At 32.8% G+C, this 27319-nt stretch overlaps 2 protein-coding genes across 2 annotated transcripts; one reads left to right on the plus strand and one right to left on the minus strand.

Annotated features, from left to right (window-relative positions):
• The first annotated feature begins 7914 nt into the window (after positions 1-7914).
• LOC133681716 (uncharacterized) lies at positions 7915-11254 on the plus strand. Its single transcript, XM_062104831.1, has 2 exons — positions 7915-7925; positions 10603-11254. The coding sequence occupies exons 1-2, from the start codon at positions 7915-7917 to the stop codon at positions 11252-11254; spliced, it is 663 nt and encodes a 220-aa protein (XP_061960815.1).
• A 2503-nt stretch (positions 11255-13757) lies between these two features.
• On the minus strand, positions 13758-26778 carry LOC133674280 (regulator of nonsense transcripts 1 homolog). Its single transcript, XM_062095326.1, has 29 exons — positions 25916-26778; positions 24743-24994; positions 24500-24670; positions 24343-24393; positions 24137-24229; positions 23783-23878; positions 23582-23632; positions 23372-23490; positions 22905-23013; positions 21899-22021; positions 21751-21822; positions 20285-20356; positions 20109-20175; positions 19520-19662; positions 19340-19411; positions 19140-19268; positions 18763-18918; positions 18355-18468; positions 18173-18271; positions 18011-18088; positions 17069-17203; positions 16786-16860; positions 16507-16624; positions 15934-16301; positions 15777-15839; positions 15603-15674; positions 15080-15211; positions 14874-14993; positions 13758-14635 (listed from the first exon to the last, which is right to left on the minus strand). Exons 1-29 carry the CDS (start codon positions 26441-26443, stop codon positions 14504-14506), a joined length of 3810 nt encoding a protein of 1269 aa, XP_061951310.1. The 5' UTR covers positions 26444-26778; the 3' UTR covers positions 13758-14503.
• Between the last annotated feature and the right edge of the window lie 541 nt (positions 26779-27319).

The following is a 27319-nucleotide window of genomic DNA, read 5'->3' on the forward strand; positions in this document are numbered from 1 at the left end:
TATAATTTTAATGTTCTAATATTATAATTGAAAGTAAATTAAAAAATTATTTTAATATATTTTTAAATAAAAATACATTTAAAAAACACATTACGGTATTTAAAATTCAAAATGGTTGTTCCATTATTAAAGAAAAGATATATACTTTCAGCACTAATTTAATATATATATATATATATATATATATAAGTTTAAGAAATATATTAAATACTAACTTTCAAATACTAAAAAATAACCATTTTTGCTTCAAGAAAATAACCCCGATAATTAATAGAAAGTCTTCCCATGCAACCAAGCCCATACTAACTTTAAGAAATCACCAAGTCAGAATCAGCATCATTATTTAATTCAATCCTTGATTCAGCTATATAATATTCACCTCTAACTTTAAAAAATCACCGATCAAAATTAGCATCATTATTTAATTCAATCTATGATTTAACTATATAATATTCACCTAAAAACACACACATAAATTAAATAAAATAATAGTGATAAAAAAAGAACTCAGTGTGCTCAATGTCATTGGGTGAAAGACATTTACTTATTTATTTCTACATAAAAAGGAAAGAAATTTATTTTATTTACATGTAACAATTTCTAATCTCACTATTTTCTTCCTAGAAAGCAAGTATGATTAGTTAGAAACTAATTTGTACGCCACGCAGTGCTACAAGATTTTTAACTAAATGTTTTTTTTTTAAATATATTTTATAATATATTTTATGTGCAATTAAAAGCTAGAAAAATCATATTCAAATTTTATTTAAAAATAAAAAATAAAAAAATAATTTGAATCACAGTTTCATGAACAATTTATTATTAATATTATTATTTCATACCATATAATAATAATTGAAAAATATATTATTAAGAATCAAATATAAATTTATAATAATATTTAAGAATCATATTAAAAATAAAGAATGAACAAATATTGTAAAAAGAATTTGGAGGGCAAAAACATCCCAAAGAAAATAAAATAGAAAATGATTAGGACTAACACATGCGACACATCTCGTCAGCGAAAAACCATCTTATATTGTGTTATTAGATGTGTCATTGTGTCTTCCTTTTTATAAAATGACGTGTGTGATTAGGGTGGTGCAGTTCATTGCCAACAGCTTTTCTCCCATTAACTTTTACTCTCATCTTCTTAAAATGGTGCTACCTTTGTAAAGTTTAAGAGTTGCCCCCTGATATTTTAAGATTTTAATTTTGATCTTTATTCTTTTTATTTTTTATTTTTATTCTTAGTCTTTTTATAAATTTTTTATTTGTTTTCAATTACATCATTCAATTTCAATCTTTTATATATTGTTTTTTTTAATGTAGTCCTTATTCTTTTGGTTTTTTTTTGTTCTTTTGTTAAATTGATTTTTCTTTTCAATTTTACCCTTCAATAAAAAAATATTTTCATTTTTCATTTTAATTTTGATCTTCATTCTTTTTTTATTGTTTTTTTTCTTTGGATCCCTTTGTTAATTTGAATTTTCTTTTCAATTTCACCATTCCATCAAAAATCAAAATTATTTTTTTTTCATTTGATCTTCATTCTTTTAATTGTTATTTTTATTTTGGATTATTTTGTATAATTGAAATTATTTTTCTAATTTCATACTTCAACATTTAATTAGTTAAGAATTTAATTTTTTAGTTTTTCTAGATGGGATGCTTTCAGTCTAATAACACTGGTCACGGGTTTAAAAAGTTAACAGGGGTTGATATTTTTTTTTATTTTTACATATTTTCTTTCTAGCTATCAATATTCAACAATGGTTATTATTATTACACACACACACATACACTTTAAGATTTTCTTTATTTTATTTTCTATTGAATTTTCTTAATCTCATGACTTGAGCTGTAGATTTTACTGGTTAACTTAGATTAGCTCAACTCTTATTGCTCAGGTTATAAGTTTGTCACGCTAACTCATGTTTAATAAATGTCTTTTACTTTAATTAAATTTTATCATTACATATTTAATAAGTTTTTTTTTCCATAAAACTCTCAAATCAGTATTTATATTTAAAGGGGGATAGAGATATTGTTAATATTTGTAATAAATAATAAATAAAGTAAGAAACTCTTTATTTTGAATGAATTCGAAATGAAATTAGAAGTTTAACATTATAATGATTTATACTCAAATTTATAGTATACTTATATAGTAATTATAGTTATAAAATTGAATATTTATTTATTATATTAAAATGAATAATAATAAGTTGACTGTTAAATGACAAACTTTCATGTTTGAGTTGAGTCAAATCAATTATAAAGATTAAATTAAAAATCAACAAATTAATTATTTTTTTTATTTTTATTTTTTTTTCCAAGTTACTATGGTTATTTAAAAAAAAAGAGATTTGGTTCATCTTTTATTATTGTTTATTATTTTATCATCTAATTAACATAGAATCAATATATTTGACTTAATCAGTTTACATTCTAAATCAAAAAAATTTCTTCATAATTTAAAATGTATTTATAAAATCTGAATATTATTTTTTATGAAAAAAAACCGACCCGTGATATATTGCGTGTACATGGCTAGTGAAGAAATATAAGAAAGGTGAAATCAATTTTAATGCTTAAGGTTTCTTTGGATTACAAAAATGCAAAGCATGTATACAAATGTCAAATAAGGGTAAACGGGTGTTCTAAGAATCTTTGTTAAGAACTAATTAAAAATTTACTAATTTAACCTCCAGTTTCTTTTTTGATGATAGAATTTTCTGTAAATTATAGAAGTTTGTGTATTAAATAGGGAAATAATTAAATTTACTAATTTAACCTTCAGTTCTTAAAATCCTTGGATTTTTTTGAAGTTCAACAAAATTTTATCCGCAATGTAAACTAGTATATACTAAATGATATTTTCTGATCAATTAAAGCATTGATTTATATTAAATTTTTATTTGGAATATTTTTAAATACATATCTTATATATATGAATATGATGTATTTAGACAAATATTTCTTTTAAGAAATTTATATTAAGAATTAAATACAAAAAAAATAAGGAGATCAAATATTTTTTACTATCAAAACTAACCTTTTGAAATTGAAAAGTGTGTGTATATATATATATATATATATATATATATATATATATAAGATTTTCTTAACAGATTTCAACTACCAGCTTGAAATATGTTTGACAATCACAAGAAAATCATTAAAATAACCCTAATACTCAATTAGAACTTATAATTGTGCATGGATTTGTTCTTTTGAGTTCTATACATGTGTGTTTTTGTAATTGAAAATAAATAAATAAATATATCAAGATATTCTTTTTTAAGAGTCTAAGATTTTATAAGTATTAAATTAACCTCACCTAATTGTGGTAATACTGGTTTTGTATTTTTTTTTTCATCACCATATGGGAATAGAAATTAGCTTCGTTTAGTGGGAAAATGAAAAGAAAAATTGCTTTGGTGGGAAGAGGAAAGAGAGTTTTTGTTAAGGTTATTTTTGTCGAATAAAAATTAATCTAAGTATATAAGTTATTTTTTTAATTAAAATTAGATTTTTTTTGTCATTTAAGCATATATATATTACATATTTAATTAAACATAGATTTTATTTTCATTTATATTAAAATCCAATGAAAATAAATAATAAATAATTATTATGTTTAGATTATGCTTAATGAGTGGTCAAAGAGCTCCCACTAACCTTTGCCATTAAATATCAAGGCACATAATATTATATTAGAAGTTTTTTTATTTACAACATTATATACGAAAATATAAAATATTAAAGGAAACACCCTAATCGCATCCAATGATTTTTTCAACTACGTAATTTGATCGAACTCAGTACTGAAAGTTAATCATACCCATAATTTCAACCACATAATATTTAATGATTATTAATTTATAATTGAAACAAAATAATCAATAGGTAATGTGGTTGTTTTTTAAAGTATTTTATATATAAAAAATATTAAAATAATTTTTTTAATTTTTTAAAATTATTTTTAATATCAGAGCATTAAAATGATCTAAAAACACCAAAAACATATTAATTTAAAATAAATAAATAAATTTTAAAATTAAAAAACATTTTTAAATACAAAAACAAACAGTAAGGTTTTGCATGCTCCAGCTACCCATGCACTTTCCTAACTGAATTCAATAAATTTTTTTTATTTGATACCTAGCTATATAATTATGAATTTATTATATTTATAAAAAAAATTATGAAAAGTGTAGTTTAAAAAAAAAACAAAAATCACTTCTCACAATAAATCATTCATTAAATCGATGAATCTGAATAGTAAATCCCACATATTCAATGACTGAATTTTCCCACAAGGTAATATCGTAAAAGAACCTTTTGATGAAATAAGTATTATTTATTAAAAAAAAAACCACAACTGAGTTTTCACTTTTTGTTTTATCAGTCCAATTCTCCTTTTAAAGATATTACTAGAAAATTAAAAAAAATACTGATAGAATATTTTGTTGAGATATAATGAAAATTCAATTGACAATGAAAAGTACAGAAAATCCAACAAGATATTTTTCAGCTTTGGTGTTCAAGATATCTTTTGAAGGTAATACTATGTTGCTTATATCGTTGATATTATGTCAATTTTTCGATGGAGATTTTAATTTTTTTAATTTTGTCTATTATGATTCCCAAGCCAACAACTGTTTGCCCATAATAAACCTATGGCTACAACAAAAAAGCATGTTCAAAAATTGATTTATAGAAACTTCACAAAAAATAATGCTAAATGGATAACACACCTATGAGTTTTCATAGTTAGGAGATATAAATAGTGAATTTATATAAATAATACAAATAATACACAACAACGAGATAGATAAAATTCAATATATAAATATTATTTTTTTAAAAGTAAATATTAGAACACATTAAAATTTTAGCAAGAAACCACTAAAATTTCAATTAAAATACAATTAAATCAACAATGTTAATCACATATACCTTGTATATCACATTAGAGTTGCTGAATAAGATGGAGGGGAAGGGGGGAAGATCATGAACTGTAAGGTTTAGAGAGGAAAAGGTAATTCATAGTTGCACCTAGTTAAACCCAATACATTATATTTTCTTGTAGGAGTTATATATTCATATTTTGAATTTCAATAGACAGTTGTTCTAAAATCTTTTTCTGGACAATCTCATTAAAGTCATGCGATATATAGCTTAGATTAGAATGTGATGTACAAATAGTTAAAACAGTGTGGTCTGCCCTCAATTCTCAAGTCAATGTAAATAGGTAAACTAGAAACCTCGTTCATATCGTGTTCATCACTTGTATCAGTCTGCAACCACACTTAAGGATGGTAAAGAGGATAGGTGGAAATGTCTTCTCTAAATTTCACAATCATGTTAGAATTATATATCTTCTATAAAACAAAACAAAAAAAATCAAATCACTAAATTTAATTACATTTTATAATATTAATGCAAATAAACAATCTTAAACCAATGATAACTATTAAAACATTTACAACGAACACTTATGCTCTTTTTGATCCAAATCTCTTTTTTTTATGAATTTCCTCTTATAAAGTCATTAGAGTTACTTCTCATCCAAGCAGTTTTTCCTACAAATTAAATAATCTGTTTAAAGTATCACAAATAAACATATAATTAAAACTTCAGGAAAAATAATAAAATATATAACAACAAACTCTTATTAGGTGATTTGCATGGTTGATAAACAGAATCGCTCATTCGGTGTGCTTGCTCATTAAAACATGAGTTTTTTATTTCTATTTTGTATAATGGATTGTGAGTGTTTTATAAAACTTTTTGAAACCATAAATGTTTGATACAGTGCCCAACTACTCTATGTGACATGCCTCAGTTTATAGCTTTTCCATTTCTCTTTATCATTCAAGTTGACCTTTCTAATTTCCTATTTGTAGGCATCAAACAAAAAATCATACAATCTGAAACAGAAATTATGTAAGGAAATAAAAGAATACAAGCTTATAATAATATAACGTTAATTTATTTAAAGTTACCTTGTTGCATCATGATTTTCATACACTCTTCTAACAAACATCCCGTTATTATCATCCCACCAAAATTTTTTCTTAATTGATTTCATACATTAATTAGTTTTTAAAATTTTAAAAACTAGTAACTTGAGTTAGAAATTATTTATCTAACGTTAAAGATTCTCCACCAGACATCTACCATATATATCCATTCAGGATAGTTATAAAGATGACTTTATTGAAATAATGATTTTTCGAATGACCACTTCATCAAGAGGTGATAGAACGAATAACTTTAATATTGGTAAACATGAAAATCAATTTAAGCAAGCTATTTTCATGTAATTTTAAAACTTAAAAGAACTCAATACAAATAAATAACATTATGAGATAAAATAATTACCATAAATAAATCATCTTTCAATCATAAATGGATCGCATTTTAATCATGCTATAATTTTAATTGAAATGAGCTCTATCAAATAAGAGATGCTTGTTTTGTTATCCTTGATTATTGAGCATTGGTCTATAGCTTTTACATTAGATACCACTTCATAATAATAACCTTGATTCATGTAACTATCACTATTAATGCTACATCATGAAAACAAAGAGCTTTTGTTGGTCTTGAACGTGTTGTCTAAAAAAAAAACAATGAACACAATTCAAAAAAATCATCATTATCATTATCTCATCATAACTTTTCTACATTTTCACCATCAATATAATAATCACCACCTCACTGCCACCACTATCAGTCATTGTCACCGCCCCACCACCACCACCACCACCACCACCATTATCATTAGTCATCACATCGTAACCACTTTCAATATCATCATTACAATAACAATCATTATTACTATCATTGATATTATTGCTACCATAATTATCACTACAAATTTTATTATCATCATTACTCTCTCTATCATAAACATCATAAATCTTCATATCATATTATCATCAAATAAACAATAGCACCAATTAATACCCTAATTGTTAGCAATAACTTATCAATTATGTATCATTTCTTCATTTCAAACTTATTCAACCTAAATTAATACCTTTAATTAATATAAATCCCACATGAAATCATTTCCCCCCAAATTTCCAACTTAATTGATACAAATTAATTGGTACCCATTAAATTACTCAAGATTTTTTCAATTGTAACGCATCTAAGTTACAAAATCATACTCAATTTCATTAAGTGATAAATTAAATATATTTACTCCAAATCCCAAACGAACCCTAAAATACAATCATACATTAATATAATAAAATTATCATTATAAAACAACCAAAACACTTACATATACAAGCAATTATAAAAACTACAAACAAACTTCAATAAATTAACTTTAAACATAAATGAGTGAGTTTGCTTACTTGATGGAGGAAAGCTTAACAATAAATGAAACCAGGGGTGGGAAGCTGACATTACTAAATAGAAGTTGGTCAGCATCAATGGGTTAGATAGCTTGAATTGCAAGGAGGTGGTGGAATTGATGAAATGAGAGTGAGAGAGAGAGAAAGATATGGTTGTTGTAATTTTAATTAAATAGAGAAATAAAAGGGGGGGGGGACTATCAAGTTTTAATTCCCTTTAAAATCATTGATGAAATTTCAATTGGCAATTTAACACGTTAGAAGTCCTAATGAAATTGCCAACATGATTTTTATCTTATTTTTTATTTCATCACCAAAAAATTATTATGAAAAAAAAATTATTTTAATTTTCATTAGTAAACAACATTGAAATAATTTTTGTCAATGTTCCCATTACTTTTTTTTTCTAATTTTCTAATAGTTTCACTCATAAAAATAATCATGGAAAAATATTTGATTCACTATTAAAGACCATGCATTTTGCATATTATGACGAATTGTTCATGTAGGCACCAATCCTTTTTTTTTAGGCATGACTTTCAGGTAAGCTTTTAATTGATAATTTGAAGAGTTTGTATGGGCATCATACTGATGAGTTGTAAGATGAGAATTTCAATGGGTGTCCACACTGATAAATCTTAAAATGAAGAAATTTAGGATTGTGACAATAAATTAGGTGTGTCTTGAACCTTATGTCACATCTAATATAAGATTTGCCAACATAAAAAGAATTAGTGCTTGCCGGTTTGGGTTGACCACCATTTCCTTCTTTTCTCGTTTCTTTTTTCTCTCACTTTTCTTCGTGGGTTTGATTGGGTCAGGGTAGTTAGGCATACGCCTTGTTTGTTTCCAGGAATTCATTTTCTTGAAAACCATTTTCCCCACTTTCTCATATTTGGTAAACATAAGGAAAATTAGTCAAATGAAACTGAATTCCAGTTAAAGAAAAAAAAAGCCTTCATGCCAGGAAAGTGTTTTCCTTTCCTTATTCCAAGGAAAACACTTTCATTTTCTCAAAACGTGCACTGACCAGTAACGACTATAAGGGATTAATTTGGTGGGGGCAGCGACTATAACAGCTCATGTTGCTTCTATCTACAAATGTGTTTTATTTTTATTTTTATGGGTCAATCAAAATTCAGGGCAGATGAAAGTGGATAGGACATTCAGCCCATGTTGCAGGTATGGAAAATTTATGTGTGCTCCACTTAAAACATTTCTTCTTTGTTTAAATCAATTAAAGTTAAAATTAATCTAAATACATTATTTTCGAATTCATTTTTCATAACATAATTAAACGCTGAAAAGTATTTTTCAGTTCATTTTCTATAACACTACCAAACATCAAAAAATAATTCACTTTCCAAGGAAACCACTTTCCTGCAAACAAAGAGGGCCCTGGTTAGAACATCTTCTCTTTCTTTCCTTTTCTTATTTCTTCTCCTACTCTTGATAAGGCCTTCCTTGGACTCAAATGAGTTGCTTTTAGTGACTGAATTGGGGACTGAGTTAGAAATCAAGGACTAAATCACAAGAAACTATAAATCATGCTCGACACTTGTAATACATGCATTAGCATGTGGTCAGGCTTGCCGTCTTCAAGCAACTCATGAACCTTCTCCCATCGTCTAATTGGTGTCTTTTTTTTTTTTGTATGACATCAGCTTCATCTCAATGTGAGCAATCTTCTAGGCCACCAAGTCGGTTGAAAGTCATTGGTGTAGCTTCAACAAACTATTTTTCTTCTTTTTTTCCCCTTGTTTTCTATGTTTGCTTTCCTTCATTTTCCATTTCTTTCCCGATTAAATTATTTTTTTTCTTTTTATCCTCCTCTCTTCCTTCCTTCTTTCTTTTCTTCAGACGTGGTTGGCCCTTCTCCCTTTCATTTTCAACCCTCCTCTCCTTTTCTGTCTCTTCTCCTCTCTTTTTTTGTTCTTTCCTAGGTCCGGGTGGCTTTTCTTCCCCCCCCCCCCACCTTTTTCTTCTCTCCTCCTCCTCCTCCCGGTCTGGTTGGGCCTCCTCTCTTCCTTCCACCTTTATAATTTCTGTACTGTCAATGTGTGTAGAAGAACACGGCAGCAGCTCAGTTGAGTTCACACAGAACCATATAAAAAATCAAGTGGGCATCATTGTATTTTTCTTTTCTTTTGATAAATGACAATATCATTGTTTCAAATGCCGGATTTTTGTAATATGTGCAATATTCATTCTTGAAGGTTACCTTATTAAGATTTTCGGATTCTCGAAGGACTACCCTTGAAGCTACAAGGAAATCTGAAACCCACGTCAGCTGTTTCGAAAGGAAAAAAAGAACTTATTCTGCCTTATCAAGACATTCTTAAATATTGAAGCACCTGTCCTCTTAACGTCCTTGAATATATAACACATGAACACACACACACACATAACTCATATCACTCTCAAGTAAATTTTTCAGCCTTTAATTTTTATTTTATTTTAAGTCTTTTGCAGATTTGCAAAACTATAAAAGGTTTTTACGGTGATTGGTGCTTTTCAGCAGTGAATTATTATTATTATTATTATTATTTTATGATTTTGTATCAAAACATGATGCGCAGCATGTTATCTTTTAAGCATTTAATTTTGTAAGAAAACAAATTACCATTCCAAAAATTCAATTTATCTGGGCATCTTATAAGAATTTAGCACAGATACTATTCCCAGCTTTCTATCTCTTTTTTCAGCTCTTCTTTGAGCACCCACTTTATTTTCTTTAAAGCTCAAAAGATGCCAGCGTGAAAACAAATGAAGGATTACTTTTTTGGAGCACTTTCTTCGTTATTTTCGCACACTTAATTTTATTGTATTGCTTTTATATTGTTATTTTTTTTAATTTATAAGGATTTTTAAACAGTTCAATACACAATTTAATGAAAATGAGCAGCATAATTTTAAATTTAACTCTTGGATAGGGTTAAGATTTGACCTCATCATTTATTCATTTTATTAATTCTTTTTTCTATGTAGATTGAGACTCTTAATAATTTAAATAGGATTTTATTAATGAAGAATTTTTTTTATATTTAAAATGGCAATTTTTTCTTAGGTTACCCTGGACGTCGCGCCATCCTTGCATGTGGAAGCAAGAAAAAAAAAAGCGTGCAAGTTGAGAAATAAATTAAAAAATAAAATGAAAGGTTTGTCTCTAAAAACCGACAGTTTGTCAAAGCTTTCAAAGACTGTTAACCACGGCTGTCAGAGAGATAGACATAGCCGGTCAAACACTTAAAATCCACGAACTCGGAGACGTGTATGACTCTTTAACGGGTCGTGCATTCACCGGGTCATGGATTTGGGACTCAGCCTTGCTACTCTCTCGGTGGCTCGCGACTTCTCAGTTTGATTTGCGAGACAAGTCCGTCATCGAGCTCGGCGCGGGAGCCGGACTGCCAGGCTTGACAGCGGCACTACTTGGCGCCAGTCGAGTCTTGCTAACGGACATCGCGCCGCTGCTCCCCGGCTTAGTAAAGAACGTTGAAGCGAACGAATTGGAAGACCGAGTCGAGGTGAGGGAACTCGTTTGGGGATCGAAGGAGTCGCTGAGTCGAATAGGAGAGTTGAGGCGATTCGACGTCGTGCTGCTGAGTGATGTGTTTTTTGACCTGGAGGAGATGGCGGCGCTTGGGCGGACGTTGAAGAAGGTGTCTGGGAACAAGACCAGGGTTTTGGCGGCGAGCGAGGTGAGGTTTTGGACAGGTGAGTGCTTAAATGAGTTGGTGAGTCAGGGTTTCAAAGTTGTAGAGGTGCCGATTCAAGAGGATGGGAGTGACGGTGGAAGGGATATCTTTGCAGTGTACAACATAATCCCGCCGGATGAAGAGGATTGCCATAACAACATGTCGGGCTCATAAAAAGGTTATGGTTATTGCAAATTTCACTTTATATATATGTATATGTATATGTATATGTATATGTATATGTATATGTATATGTATATGTATGTATGTATACATGATCGCAACATCATGTGTTTGCATTGTAAGCGTTCCAAGATTATACTAGAAGAAAGGGAACGTGAAGAACACTTATTTTAATATGGCTTTTATTGACTTTTATGGCTTCTTGTTAGCCGCTCTAATTATCTTTTCTAATACATTTTGAATGTCTTATTTGTTGTATTCATGTATTTAAGAAACAAATATTTACGTTTTACAGCTTATTTTATTTTTGACTGTCACAAAGCTCACATCAAATATCCATCAAAACATCCTCTCGGATGAATGAACTGTGGTTGCCAATGTATTTAGGGTAGTTTGCCATTTAACACACTCCGGTGAAAATATTGAGAAAATAATTAAAAAAAGTATTTGAAAAGTAACATTATTTCAATACAATCACAATTCTAAATATTGATTTTGTAATAATGATTGTTTATTCAAGAAATCAAAAGTAAAATCAATTAATATATATGTACGTAAAACAATATAAAAATCTATAAATATTTAATAGTAAAGATATGATATTCAAGATCCAATGGTTGATAAATGAAAAGGAAAATAAGTTAACGTGGTGATATGAGAGAGAAATAAAGAAAAAAAAAACAATCATAGAAAATATATCAGGGTTTTTTTTTATACATTTGATATCATTAAAAAAATTATACCGTTAAAAAAATCTTAATAAGATGATTTTAATCGCATCATGAAAACCTCTAAACAAAATCATAATTAATTAGTAGTTTTGTTAGAGATTAACCAAACCTTAAAATACTTTAATCCTAAACAAGTAAGTTTAGAAATATCCTATCCTAAATAAATTTTTAAAAAATCTCTCCTAGTTGAAATTGTTTAGGAAATGATTTAATGAACAGTCTTTTCATAAGATAAGCATCCATTATTATTAATCTTTACAAAATTATGGTAATTCACATATATAAGGGTATCTCTAATGGGAAAAGCAAATGAAAAGCCAAAAAAAAAAAAAACTAATTCCTTTTGCAGCTCCAAAGAAAGTCCTATGAAGAGCCAAAATGGTTTTTCTGTCAAAGAAAAATAATTTCTACAGATCTATCAAAAAAGCTAAAAACATTAAAATAGATTATTTAAAGATTTCTTATTTTATTTCCACAAAATTTCTCAATTTGTTTCTCAAAAAATCCAAAAGTGTTAATATTAAATATATTAAAGTACAAATTAGTTTTTAAAATGGTTTTTTCCCCCATTGAAGTACACATAAAAAAAAATCATATTTACACTATATCACTAATTTAGCACTTTTAAATGATATTTGCCGGAGATTATATATATATATATATATATATATATATATATATATATATAGAGAGAGAGAGAGAGAGAGAGAGAGAGAAGGGGACCTTGTTTTGGAGTATTAAATAACTCTTAACAGGTTCCTAAAAGCCTCTGTTATCATGAACCTAATTAGCAACACTATACAAGAAAAGTTTACATATAAGATTACCATATAAACACGTGATAGTTTCTTTTATATATATATAGAAAACTAATAATTTAAATTCATAAAAAAACCTTGTTTTAATACTTACAAATTAATGCATCAGTTTATATGAAAATCTAGTATAAAAAGTTTGTTTGTATATCATTTTTCTTTTTTAAAAACTAAGCCAAGAGAAACTTTCCTCTTCTGTTTTTTTTTTTTGAACAACGGAAGTAATTTACTTTCCAATTAACCATACTAAATGATCTTTCAATTGTAAGAAGGGAATAAATTAAAATAAGGGTGTTGCTATTTTCACTTCATAGTTTATTAATCCCACTGTATAATAGATAAATCAAAATACTTCTTAATCACCGAATTTACTTTCTTTGCAAAAGTTTTTGGTCATGCTATAATTTTTTTTTATTAAATATTTCTTTTGCTCTTCCAAACATTATCTACCAATAATATATCATTTTAATTTTATATACTTCTTTTTTATCTGAAATGATTTTGAAGCTTAATAATTCAAAAATATTTTTTTAATAAAATCTGATATATATCAAACTTAGATATTTAATAGTTATACTAAAGATGAGAGAGGGTAGTGTAGTCTATTAATAAATATGGATTGAGATAAACTATTTATCTGGCTAAAATTTAGTTTTAAACTTTGTTCCTGCGGTGGTAACTTTCGTTTATCAAATAAGAGAGGCTACAGGCTCATAATCCTCTACAAAAACTTCACTTGGGTAAAATGTAAGGAGACGACAATTTCTAGAGCACAATAGGTTCCCACAGCTTCCCTCTTGGTGAACTTTGAAACAAGGTCCATTAGTGAAGCATTTAGCAAATTGTTTGCAGCTGGATTCGCTATTTTTCTGGTTTTATCATTGCAGAAAACATCATTGTTTTCCCATTCATAAGGTGAAAACTAACATGCCCGCCAATAAAAGCATATTACAAGCAGAAACCATCGCCACTATTCATTAGATATTACTCATTAGTCTCCCAAGAGTACAGATCTGTGACCTTGCAGAAACCCCATGGGACCAAGAATTTAAAGCAAAGCCCATTTGATGTAAAAACCAATCCCACACTTGAAGCATACCAGCCAAGTGCAAGATATCACTGGCTGGCCGCACAGTATGAATTCCTAGGATATCATCGTCTAACCATCTAGCTGCTGATTATAAGAGTATAATTACATGTCAGGAAGAGCTGAAAGGGTCAGGCGACTTCCCCCATCGCTGTGAGAAACTCTTCAGTGGTGGTTACTGCTTTCGTATAATTAATAGGGGTCTCCCCTGTAGGTCAAGTATTATATATACCCCTCATCACGACGTCCACACCCTTCCAGCAAAGCATGCCATGTAATGCTCCTTCGGAACAACTTTACCTTCTCAAAACACTCTACTTTAAGCAGGCAATTGGGTTTATCCTTTTCTTTCTCAGCCTCGGATGTGCAGCCCACATCTGCTCACACGCCCCATAGCAGAGCTATGGCTCACTATCTTTTATTCTTATCATCCAAGGTATTCTTTGGCTACTGAAGTATACCAAAACTGACCTCAAGAGGACGACAAACTCTTCTGCGCTCTTGGCAGAGATATATTAGGGCACATGTGACGACACAAACCAAGTTGCTGAATTCAAAGATCATAACCCATCATAGCCACACACAAAAAAAAATTTACCATGCACTCTCAACCGTTGTAATGGATTTTCTGGTTTTGGGTGCCCTGACCCTGCTGAGACTGCTGTTGTGGAGCCTGTAAGTTCACCGGCTGAGTGTTGTAGTGGGCAAAGGGCTGAGAGTAAAGGGAATTCATCAAGCCCTGCATACAAATTGACCAAACTATGTTTTATATACTGGGAAGAACCACTAACAGACTTACAAACAAAAACTGCAAAATTATGCAACAAAAAAAGAAGAGGCAAAATTAACAGAGTGCTTCAAGCATTTGATAAACATGCAAACATATACATGATGCCAAATTTTCCTACATCTTGCAGTTTTGGTAGTTTTGCCTCTTGAACTTCTTTATGTAAAGAACTTCAGGTATCAGAAAAAACCTGAGATTGAAGTTGGCTCGGATTGGTTATGCCAAAGTGGCTTTGCGATGCATCATCTTGTGAGGGATCATTAAAGCCAACCTGAGTGAACAGCCCTTGTGATCCATGAGCCATGTAATCCTGCAAACAGAAATTCATCAGGGCTCAGATAAACAGCAGTCTATCGGTGATTAAGAAAAAATACATGGTGTTTTCAAAAGGCAAACCTGAGACATGAAATCATTTCCAGAACCAAAACGAGAAAATCCAGCTTGAGAATTCTGATTCAAGAAGTTGCCTGGAAACCCGCCTTGGGCTCCTTGCGTAACATAATCCACAGCATATCCACTTTGAGATGCCTGCAGAGCATTTTGCATTACAAAAAATCTTAAGACAGAAGTGCATTCTCTACTACCACTACAAAAGGAAAGACCATATTTGGTTGAAGCAAGACTTCAAACACAGAAGTTAAATGACAAATTACTCTTCTCATTTTGCCTCATTTGCTGCTAAGCAATGCCTACCATTATATACTCGAGAAATTTTGCCAACCCCTGATTATCATGTATAAATTCAAAGCAAACCTAGACCAGAGTATGAAAAGCATTTGGAAATACAAAAAAATGAATATTCCACCAAAGAAAAAATCTAACCTCACATTCTTCATCCATTTGCACCATATATGGAAAAAAGAAAAAAAAATACTATTGGACATATAACATGATCTCTACTCTTGCAGGGCTTATATACCTGAGTGGAGAAATCAGCAACATTGTAAGGAACATGCGATCCCTGGCTTTTGAAATCATCACCCAAGAACTCCTGATTGATTGCCATCAGAAAAGAAATTAGAGGGGGGGAAAAAGGAGAGGCAAACTAAGTCAATAAAACATAATTTTTAAAGATGACGAGCCGGGAAAATACCTGGGACATACCCCCCATGGAAAATCCATCACGAAATGTTTGGCTCGATCCCTGAACTGGAATCTATTTATGCAACAAACACATTCAGGACACAAGAATACTATGATAGCAATAAAATCATATAGATGAATCAAATTGTTAAGAAAAAATTGCTTACATTATTATATCCAGGCTGAGATAATGCACTACCCACAGATGGCTGGCTATTTGGATTCTCCAGGGAAGAAAAATTGAAAGATCCAATGTTCCCAATGCCTTGCTGAGTGCCTTGCTGGTGTGGGAGATGACTTCCAATAGGTGCACCAGCATTGCCGCGCCCAGCACCAAAACCTCGACTTCCTGGCTGAGGGACTTGAGGAACAGCTCCAATTGGCCCATGCACAGCCCCACGAGTTGGAATAGCATATGGTTGAGAAGGTGGATCACCATGAAATGGTGGAATGGGGACCCGAGGCATTGGAAACCCAGCAGGATGAGCACCAGGCTTGTGGGTACCATTGGGTGGGGCAGGTGGCATATAAGATCCTATATTTGGGACAACACAATCTGACAAGTCAACATAAGGACAGCAGAGTGGCTAAGCAGAGGAACTTGATTGAATAATAATGAGTGTGCTTCAGTCCTATTCTACTTTTGAGTATGCATATCCTCTGGGACTCGTGGAACTTAAAATGCCATCGCTGTGTAAAAATTCTAGGATTTCTAACTAGACAGGTGAAATGCAGCATACCCCTGGCACGGGAGTTTCTTCTATCAGCATTTGGGCTAGCTGAGGCAACAGACCCAAAATTATCATTAAGGACAATTCCAGGTCCACCACCAAAGAAAAGCCTCCTATCGTTATAAATCTGTATGAAAACATAGCCAACCTCAATCAGTTCATATTTATTCCTGACAAGTACTTCATGATACAATGGAAAGACTAAAAAAACAACACAAAAATAGAAACTTGGACAAATTTATCCTCGGTCAATGATGCTGCCCTTTCCTAGAAAGTTGAACCCCGTACCTTTTTGGGCTTTTGAAATTGAACCATACTCTGCTTCAAGTTATTCAAAGGTCCTTCAACCAAGCACTCATGTTCCTGGTGAAACAATTGTAGCAACCAGAAAGAGTAAAAATGTTTCAGTAATAAATCAAATTATTATTAGCAAGCGACAAAGGATATGTGAAACTGAAATTCATCTTTCAATCTCCGCACCATACCATCGCTAACATTAGCAAAAAGTTGTGCAAATGAGAGTAATGAGAGTTTCATAAAAAGCATAACACAACAGGTAGAGAAGACATACCTTGTAGTGAGTTAATAAGCTATTCCACAAAGGCTGCTTACTTAGAACTTTAGGGTTTCCCAAGATGACAATACCATATCGAGCACGGGTTAGAGCTACATTCAATCTCCGAGGATCATTAAGAAATCCAATGCCCTAGAGAAAGGGACAGCGGTCAAGCACGTGATCATAAAAGAAAACCTTTTTATCTACCAAAAGAGACACCTTTGATGGTGAACAAAATAAGAATGGGCTGGAAATTAAGTCTAAAAACTACACCAGTATCTGTCCGCATTTGATACAGTTGAAATGGGGGAAAAGAAAAAATGTCTAGTACAATAACCTGACACTTCCCTACACAAAAGGGATATTTCACATATGTTATCAAGCAAGTTTTGACGACCACTCAAAGATATATGGCACCAAACCCATCAAACAAGTGCTTCCACGTGAGCATCTTGTTAGAACTAGGACCCTACCTTCTAGCATACATGTGATGGGGAAGATGAAGAAGGCAACTTCGGGATGAGCACCACATAATGAAAAGGTTAAATGCTGAATGATAGGATCACACCCAAATTCTCCCTTCTACGACCACAATTTGATATAGTCGTACGACTGGACAAACCCAAATTCTCTCTTCTAATACCACAATTTGATAGTGTCATGTGACCAGACAATGCCTTTTTTATTCATATGATTGCCAACAATGGATTTGAAAATGGTCTCAAGTACATGTCCACGTGCATAAATGAGGATTGAAGCCATGATAAGATGAAACAGCATGCACAAAAGAGTGCAATAAATAAATGAGCACACAACCCAAAAGGCTTGAAAAAATAGAAAACAAGATAAGATTCAAAGCTCGGGCTCTGAGTTGAACAGCTACATTCAGCCTACCCCTTAAAATTAACCACATAAGTTTTGTGATCTATAGAATTTGGGAGGGTATAGAGAACCAACCTGATGTTCGTTGCTCCTAACACAAGACAAAATAATGTAGTCCTTTTCCCTTCCTTGAAATGAATCAACACTTGCAACCTGCAAAAAAATGCTAAACCATGAAGCAATTGCAAGTAAATATTGAACAGCATCTAGACCCATAAAATAGAAGCTATGAATTACCTCAATTTCTTTGTATAGTTGCTGTCTGAGGGCACCGTTTCTTGACATATAATTCACAATATATGCTCTCTGTCCCTCGTAAGGTGTTATCACTCCAATCTGTAAAATGTTGTACAAAATCAAAATATTGTATCGCAAAAAAGAAATGCACCTATGAAAACAAGAAGAGAAGATAAACGTGCCTGGCTAGGGACTACACCGCTCCTCAAAAACGTAGTTACAATTTTTTCAACATTTGCAGCCTCAGTACGATTTAGATAGGATGTCCCACTGGCACTTATCTCTTCTTGTCCCATCTAAAGAACAGCTATTGAGTTACAAAACATAGCCTTGAAAAAATATAACAGGATATAGACAAGGAGACCAGAGATTTGTTGTGCATTAAAAGCACTTGCTGGAAAATTCTTTTAAGTTAACAATATTAGCATATTAAAATAAATATATTGTCATAATTTCTTTCTGATACTATTCAGGTGGGAATATCACACATTCCTATAGAGTGTGTCAGCCCAAAAAATGCACTAGCTAAGTAATTATCCTTTTTGTTTAAAGTATTGTAATATAATATAACCAATATGCAAATATCATACCTGGACATAAAAGAACAGTGGACGATTTGGCACAGGCCAAGGGAAATCAATGCCTGATGACTGTCTCTCATTGACAGTCACACCATTTTGCAGAGTGCCTTCATAAAAGCTGTTGGATGGAAATTCAGAAAGAGATGGGTGCATGCGATATTGAACCTGAAGTATGAAAGAAGAAAACAAAAGTACCAGCTTAGCAGCATCCTACGAAAGAAACTACATCAGCCTTGATACAAAGAAAGATGAAATTTAGTGCAAAGTAACTAAATTATAATTGATAACAAGCAGTTCCTAACAACCATTTCATTCCAAGCAGGATAAATGTGCTAACCATAAATACATGAGCAGACCACACACAGAGATAACTGAAATAACATTACCTGCAATCTAATTGGTTTCACACCAAGTAAAACAAGGCGCTCAAAGAGAGACTGGGCTAACCCAGCACGAGCAGCTTTCTTGCACATAATGACAGGACCAAGCTGGCAATGGTCACCAACAAAAACGACCTAGCAGATAACTACTCATCAGAAACTGAAGCATGCGATAGTAAAATGGGCATGTCAAAAATCTTGATTACCTGCTTCGCCCCAAGTACCAAAGGAATGAGACACTCTGGTTCAGTCGCCTGAGTTGACTCATCAATAAGTACCTAAAATAAGGTAAAGAGTGTAAGCTTCCAATAGTTCAGCAACAAAAGATGAGGGCAAAAACAAATGATAAGAAGACAAAACAGAAGAAAAATAAGATGCATTTCTACCTGGCGAAACCTAAAATTTGCCAACCGAGGATCTCCAGCACCAACACAAGTGCAACAGATGACATCAGCACTTTGAGAAATTTCCCTTTCTGTTGCTCGTTTCAGAGCTTTGTATTTTTTCTCATCACTACTGGACAGTTCTCCTGTTGATATAGGAACAGACAAGAGGGGAAAGAAATAAAGAATGAGAACAGTATTAGGATAAACCCTGAAGTCCACTGTAAAACTGTAAATCAAGACTGGTACATCCAACCAGAACAAAACCAAATCTACAGCACCGGGTACAAAAGAAATTATGTTAGGGAAGAATTATTTGTACAATTTCTAGTAGCACCAGCCTCAAATCCAGAAGCCAAATATAGTTTCTCCCACGACTAGCAAGAATACAATAAACTTCTAAAGATTGAGTGACAAATCAACAAGGTCCCAAATCATATAATCCCACATGCTTTGAATGCATATGAAAATGTAGGGGTGTGCAGCTCTATGCAGAAGCTGAGGTAATCAAATTCACAAATGAGCATCTCAATTGCAACTTGTAATTAATAATGAAGAATTCCATTTTAAATAATTAAGAGGAAGGACACACCTTGTTCATCTTTCAACTGTTGCAACTTGTGAAGTTCACTTTTCTCTGAAGTGTCTAGATGTCTAACCTGTACCAGTCACTAGTAATTAGAATCTATAACAGGAAAGCTAAAATTGAGAAGTGCACACATGAAAAGAAAAGGAAAATGAAAGGCAGGACTCTACTAATTGACAAACCTGATAGTGAAGGGTGAGATGCTCAACAGGAGAACTAACAGCTTCCCTTGATTTTGCACATAGCCTAACAACCTTAGTTGAGGAAATACAATCCATGAAAAACAAAATTATGTCAAAATACATTTACCTATTAGTTTAAATGACCGGCATTGCAAAAGATTTAATTTGAGCACCCAGATAGTATAACATACTATCAGCAAATAAGTGTGTTATGTCACTCCATAGAAATATGAAAAAATCAGCAAACAATTCCTAGGACTAGTTTTCTTCTTCAAAATATTAATTTGATCCTTCATAAACTAAAGATCATCAGGGAACCAAAAAAGATAAGAAAAAAATATGAAAATACCAGCAAATATTTTTAGGGACCAGTTTTCCTTTTCAAAAATTTAATTTGAGCCTTCAACAACCATCAGGGAACAAAAGAAAATTCAAGGACATGGCTAGCCATGGACTTATCCACGCAAACAGAGATGAAGAAACAGGCCCAATGGTATAAAAACCTCACTGCCTTTCCAAGATCATAAAATGTAGCCCCAAAAAGAAATATTTCCAAATGTGTAAGTCAGAGAACCACGTATCAGACAGCGAGTTGTTGAGATGAAAATGGGATTAGGAGGTTTGAAGAAGGACAAGGACAAGGCCCCTGGTCTCAATGTATCACTATAACTTTTTCTAGTCCTGCAGGGATAAGACTAAATCTCATCAGTGAAGGAAACATGGATTCTACATTCTTGATGTAGATTCCTAAAAAATAGTTCTATCGAAGTTAGGGACTTCACAACTTTCAACCTAAGCACCAGATTGCGGATATTCTCACCTAGCAACTAGGTTTAGTCCAACAGGACATATGCAAAGTGTTAAAATACTATTTCTTTATGTGCAACTATTTGGAGGGGCAGATGTTGTTGAATAGAGTGCAGATTTGCTGACCCAATTATTAAATTTTGGGAGGGCACAGAAAGCAAAATCTTTTTGAAGGTGCTATGTTGCTCTCCGTTGGATTTTACCATTAAAAGTCAATTCTTCTCAAAGCAGCCATGGTGAGGATAATTTTTCTTAGCATCTCTCGTTTGTTGCTGTGTTGCTCTCCGTTAGATTTTACCATTAAAGGTCACTTCTTCTCAAAGCAGCCAAGGTGGGGTAGGATAATTTTCCTTGGCATTTCTCGCTTGTTGCTACTGGTATCTAGAAGAGTGTCTTTGACTAATATTTGCCAAGATTGGAAGGCCTTTCTAGTTTGACCTCAATATCTGTACTTTCAGAGGGCGGCTTATTCTCTTTCTTGAGAATCTTCTTTTGTCCATATTAACAGAACATTTTTATTACAAATACAACTCCAAAATTTCAAACTTAAGCTCAACAAATGTGAGCGTAAATGACAAGAATAAATTTATACATGACAACATAGTGGCAGGAAAAAAATGATACGAAATTAGTTATTAGGCAGGGCTCTGTGATCTCACCTTTAAGCCGGTGGCACTTATCTTCTCAGCTAGCTGATCTACAGCTACATTACTTGGGGCACACACCAAAACCTAAAGGAGTCGAAGTAAGACATGCATGCAGTCAAGTATCTGAATGAGCTGATAGTAAGCATTTTAAAGAACTTGCCTGTCCTTGTCCCTGTTTAGCCATATGATATACAATGGCGGCAGAAGTGACAGTTTTTCCTGTTCCAGGTGGACCTTGAATCAAACTTATAGGCTTCTGGAGGACATTCTTCACAGCAAGAACCTGTTAAGTGGAGAAAGATTAGGATGACTTACAGCAACACACAGTTAAATAAGGAATTCCATTAAAATGGTTAAAAAAATCACAAGTTAATAGGAATGAAGACAACAATTTGCATTCTGATATGGAAGCACAAATATTCCGAAAAATCTCAGCTACGTTAAGATAAGAACATTGCAGCAAGGAATTCATCATAAGCCACATAATTATCCCACATGAAAGCATCAGGGAAGTTATAGATTAGTTCACAACAAATCAATCCATGAAAGAACATGGACAAGCATCAGACCATCAAATATCATGCAGTTCATGGCAATGACCTTTTTTTGTTCTGGTCACAAATAAAGACATCTTCAGTGCAAGAATAATTGGTGGATCCACATAATTATCCCACATGAAAGCATCAGGGAAGTTATTGATTAGTTCACAACAAACCAATCCATGAAAGAACATGGACAAGCATCAGACCATCGAATATGATGCAGTTCATGGCAATGACCCTTTTTTGTTCTGGTCACAAATAAAGACATCTTCAGTGCAAGAATAATTGGTGGATAGAAGGTAAAGGAAAGATTCCCCCCCCAAACAAGATAACAGAAATAAGAAGCAACCAAAAACCAAAACCATGTCAAAATGGCACTCAAGTGCATAAATCAATATATATCCAACAATCCACGAGATGTCCCCCAAAAGTGTTAGCTTATGTTCTCTGCATTCAAGAAACTACTGACTTGTCATTATAACACCATGAAACCAGAGATTTTCAAGTGGTGGCATCATCTCAAGAATCATTAGTCTGAACAGAAAGATCCTAGTTTGAGACAAGATGCATTAACATTCAACTAGTTTAAACTTGGAAATTGGATGGGTAGTCAAGACAGCATACTTGTGATGCATTCAGCTCTGGGAGACCAGGTGCACCAAAACGGCGAGGCAATGCACTGCGAACTGTTTGATTCTCAACCTCATGGCCCAACAAGTGATGGTATATATACCTGAAGAAGGAAACTGGCATTATAAAGACGTTCAAAAATGGCAATCCATGTTCAATACACGAACACTACACTGACAGTACCAAGACAACGGAAAAACAAGGAGATATACTAGCTCAGTATTAATATACAAATACACAGTGGCAGCACATTACAAGCAAATGATAACTACCCACTAATAGTAGCATTAGTTTGTATAAGATGATAAGATGTTACTAGCATGCCTAATCTCAGCCTTACTTCAAATAGAGACAAATAAAAAAAAATGAGATAAACCAAAACATGATTCACATCCAGTTCTCATTGTCTTGTGTCACAGTAAATAAAAAAAGCGCAAACAAAATTGAATCAGCCAACCTACCCACTGACACTGGTTTCATCCACTGCAAAAGTTTTCATTGCTCCCTGCATTCGGTCAAAGCTTGTACTCTTCCAAACAAAATCAACACTAAAACCATGGTTCATATCAACAGGAACTCCCTGCATACAAATAACAACATTAAGCATTAGTGTCAACATAACTTAAAGAAAATCAGAATTGAGAAATCAAGCACATTAGTATCAGAACTACCTGACTAGCACGAAGCTCGAGTGCAACCTCCTCTTGTGCAGTTAGCTTGATCTGAAATAATAGAGAAGTAGCTTAATACCAACATTAGAAGCATTTAGTCATGTGTTGTCTTCCTTTGAGAATGTAAATCACCTATTAATACCGGATTAAATTGAAAATAATTAAAACTTCAAGCATTGATATCAGAAGAGAGATGCATACCACGTGCCCAACTGATTGCCATGCTGGATGAGCTGCATCTCCAGAATAGCGCAGTCGCAACTCATCACCGGGTACAAGGCGCAACTCATTGTCCTCCTATAAAATCAGCAGTTCAACTTCCTTGAAATGAGAATACAGATAGAAGCACGCAAACAACAGAAATCAAGCAGCACAAGGCAGAAAAAGAAAAGACAGTAATAAACTAAACTAAGACCCATGTTTCTAAACAAGCAGGTAAGTAATACATTACACTAAGCCCAACGTTTCTAAACAACTAGGAGAAATAGAAGGGAGAAGATGTTGCAATTGGCAATAAAATTTAAAAAATGAGAGCAAAAGCAAAAGAGTAAGCACCTTTGGAAATACAAAATATGCAACACGCTTCTTGTTAAGGCCAATATCCCATCGAATAGTGACATTATCCTTGCTTTGAGACTCTTTCATCATCTACAGGAAAATAGCATTATAAGAAGCTGCTTAATCTTTTGAAGTGTAGGAGACGGATTTTAAAGTGAGAACAATAAAACCTAAAAAGGATTAGGAAAAGAGGAGGTGCATACTTTATCGTAGTCAGCTTCAAGCTTAATAAGTGGAGCAAATACATTTTGATACTGCAAAAAAGAAATTGTCAACTCATCTGCAGAGAGCCATAATTAAATTGTTGTATTTCATGTTACATATCAAACCTAATTTAACAACTATCATTAAAGCAGGCACCTGATATGCATCTTCATACTTCAATGCTACAGGCTGAGGTTCATCATCAACACCAGGCTTCTCAAGATCTTCAAGGGTGGCATCAGGATTTGTTTTCCAAAGTTCTTCTACTTTATTTATTTGTTGAGCACTAATTTGGCGTGCCCTCAACTGCTCCTGTTCAGATGGGATCTGCAAAATACAACATATAACGATGTTCTGGAAATAATAGAACCCTTTACTGATGAATAGGAAACTACCAACCTTCACAAGCCACTGTAGAAAACACCTATCATCAATTAGGGGGCACCACTGGCTCAGGTCCCAGTTCATGTCCTTCAGTGCATTAACATTCAAGCAAGGTTCCCTACAGAGGAGGACAACAACACTTTCTGTCTTGGCTGATATAAATCCAAGTAGAAACACATTTCGGCAACCACAGTTGTAGCACTCAAGTATTGTTTCTCCAAGAGGGCTGTCTTTATGGAGACAGACCTCTTTATGCTTTGCTCGAACCTAAAAGAAGTTCGAATAAAATAAAACTCAATTCAAAAGCTATGTTAAAAATTGCCTCCATACTAAATTCAACTAAGAAGCTGACAGGAAATAGAGAATGGCAAATTTAACTGTTCGGATTCAATTTTGCAGACAGTGAAAATACATAGCATGGGGGCATGGGGTGACAAATACATTCTGAAGTACAGCACTGAAATGCTTTAGGACATTTGCAAAATTAGAATCCCCAAGTGTAATGGTCATCATGATCTAGAAACCAAAACCAAAACCAAAACCAATGCCACATTACCAGCTTCCTTGAGACTTCTTCTAAAATATATTCAGTTGAGTTTAAATCTCCAATCATGATTCAGGGTAATTAACATTCAGCTGCAGTTGTCAAATAAAATAACATTTTTGTGTCGTACCATTGCCCTTTCGCATATTTTTAAGTCTAAATACTAAGTGAGATTACCTAATTACTGGACCCCTTGTAAGGAAAGACCAAAGCAACCTGAAACTCTTCAATCCTAGCATCTTGCATTTCCATTCTTCACATATTTCCATATAATGGATTTTCTTTAACAGCTCAACATTTATTAAAAACTAATCACTTCAATTTCAATTAAATTCTAAAAAGAGCAAAACCCAATGCGATTCAGCACTTCCCTACTTGGCCAAAAACCCCCCTCCCCCATAAAAAAAAGTCCAAATAAATTGCCCGAATTCAAAACAAAATACCGCACAAAACTAAATGGAGCCAAATTTAAAGTTTAACTCACTCTGAGAACTCATATTTTCATTCTTAGCATCCTTTATATTCAAGAATAACACGTTCTACAAGCTACAGCCTAATCAGCAGTCACTCCAATTTCAATCCCAAGAATAAAAAAATAGAACCACACGAAAATCAAACAAAAGAAACGCACAAACCACACTCACCAGATGATTAACAATATGCGAACCAGAGGTATTCCCTCTCGAATTACAAAACCACTTTCTACAGGACGGCACATTACACCTCACTACACACGCAGGATTCGAAACCCCACAGTACCTACACGCGTGCTCCGTAAAATCCCCTTTCCCAAAATCATACCCATCATCATCTCCCGTCTCTTCAAAATTCAACCCTCCCATACTCGCCACTAACCCCTCCACCACCCCCTGGGTCCCACTATTCGCTCCTCCACGCGCAGCAGATTTTGACGCAGCAGGAGACGCAGCAGGTGAATCAGAGTGGTGATCGGAATTGGAAGCGGCGGCACGGTGGTCGGATGAGGTAGGGTCTACGGAGGAGGATGTGGCGGCAAGTGAGTCGGAAGGAGTGGGCCAGTTCACCGGAGAGCGGAATTCGGGGTAGTCAAAATCGGATTCGCCTTGTGTGTTGAATTCAAGGAAGGTGTAGGCGTCTGTTGCTGTGTCTGGCTGCGACGCCGTTTCGTATAGGCTGTTGTCTTGGGCATCCATTGTGATTATCAGGGATTTTGATCCGATTAGGCTCTTTTTCTGTTAGGGTTTGGAGAGCGAAATGCGAAATGGGGATGAATGGGAGAGGAGAGTTTTTATTCGGGTGTTTCAGGGAGGAGGAGAAAGTGAAAAGAGGCGCTACACGCGCTGGTTTAATTGGGATAAGGAGTGTGGGAACTGGGATCTTAGGGTAAAGGGCACGTGAGATGGGAGATTTGGGGAATGGATGGGCATGTGAGATGAGTGGGTTGGACTGGATACGGCAATACGTTTGCCGTACTGAGCCGGAGCGCGGGGGACTTTTGCAGCAAAGGGGCTAATTACTGTGATTTCATGCGACGTTGTGGAGGAGTTAGGCAGTTTTTTTGTTTTTTCTTCGAAAATTTTGATTTTTTTTATTCAAATTTATTTTTTTATATTTTTAAATTATTTTAATATATTAAAATCAAGTAAAAAATAATTACTAATACAATATTAAACACTACTTCATATTATCATAGAATAACATACGATTGTTACTTATAACTCTTTTAATATTGTGTTAGTAGTTTTTTTTTTAAGTATTTTTTATTAAAAAATATAACAAAATAATTTTTTAAATTTTTTTTTAAAAAAATAAGAATCAAAACTGTGAGATGATAAAGTTAAAGAAAGATAAAATTAAAAAAATTAATTTTATAAATTATTTCAAATAAAATAAATAATAATCAAAAAAGAAATAAGACTAAATTTGACAAGTAAGAAAGTTAAAAAATGATGAAATTAAAAAAAAAACTAATTTCATAAATTATTTCAGATAAAACAAGTAGTAATCAAAAGAATAGAGACCAAATCATAGAGATAATAAAAAAAAATTCAAATAAAGAGAAAAATAAA

Source organism: Populus nigra, chromosome 1, assembly GCF_951802175.1.
Source record: "Populus nigra chromosome 1, ddPopNigr1.1, whole genome shotgun sequence".
Lineage (NCBI taxonomy): Eukaryota > Viridiplantae > Streptophyta > Magnoliopsida > Malpighiales > Salicaceae > Populus > Populus nigra.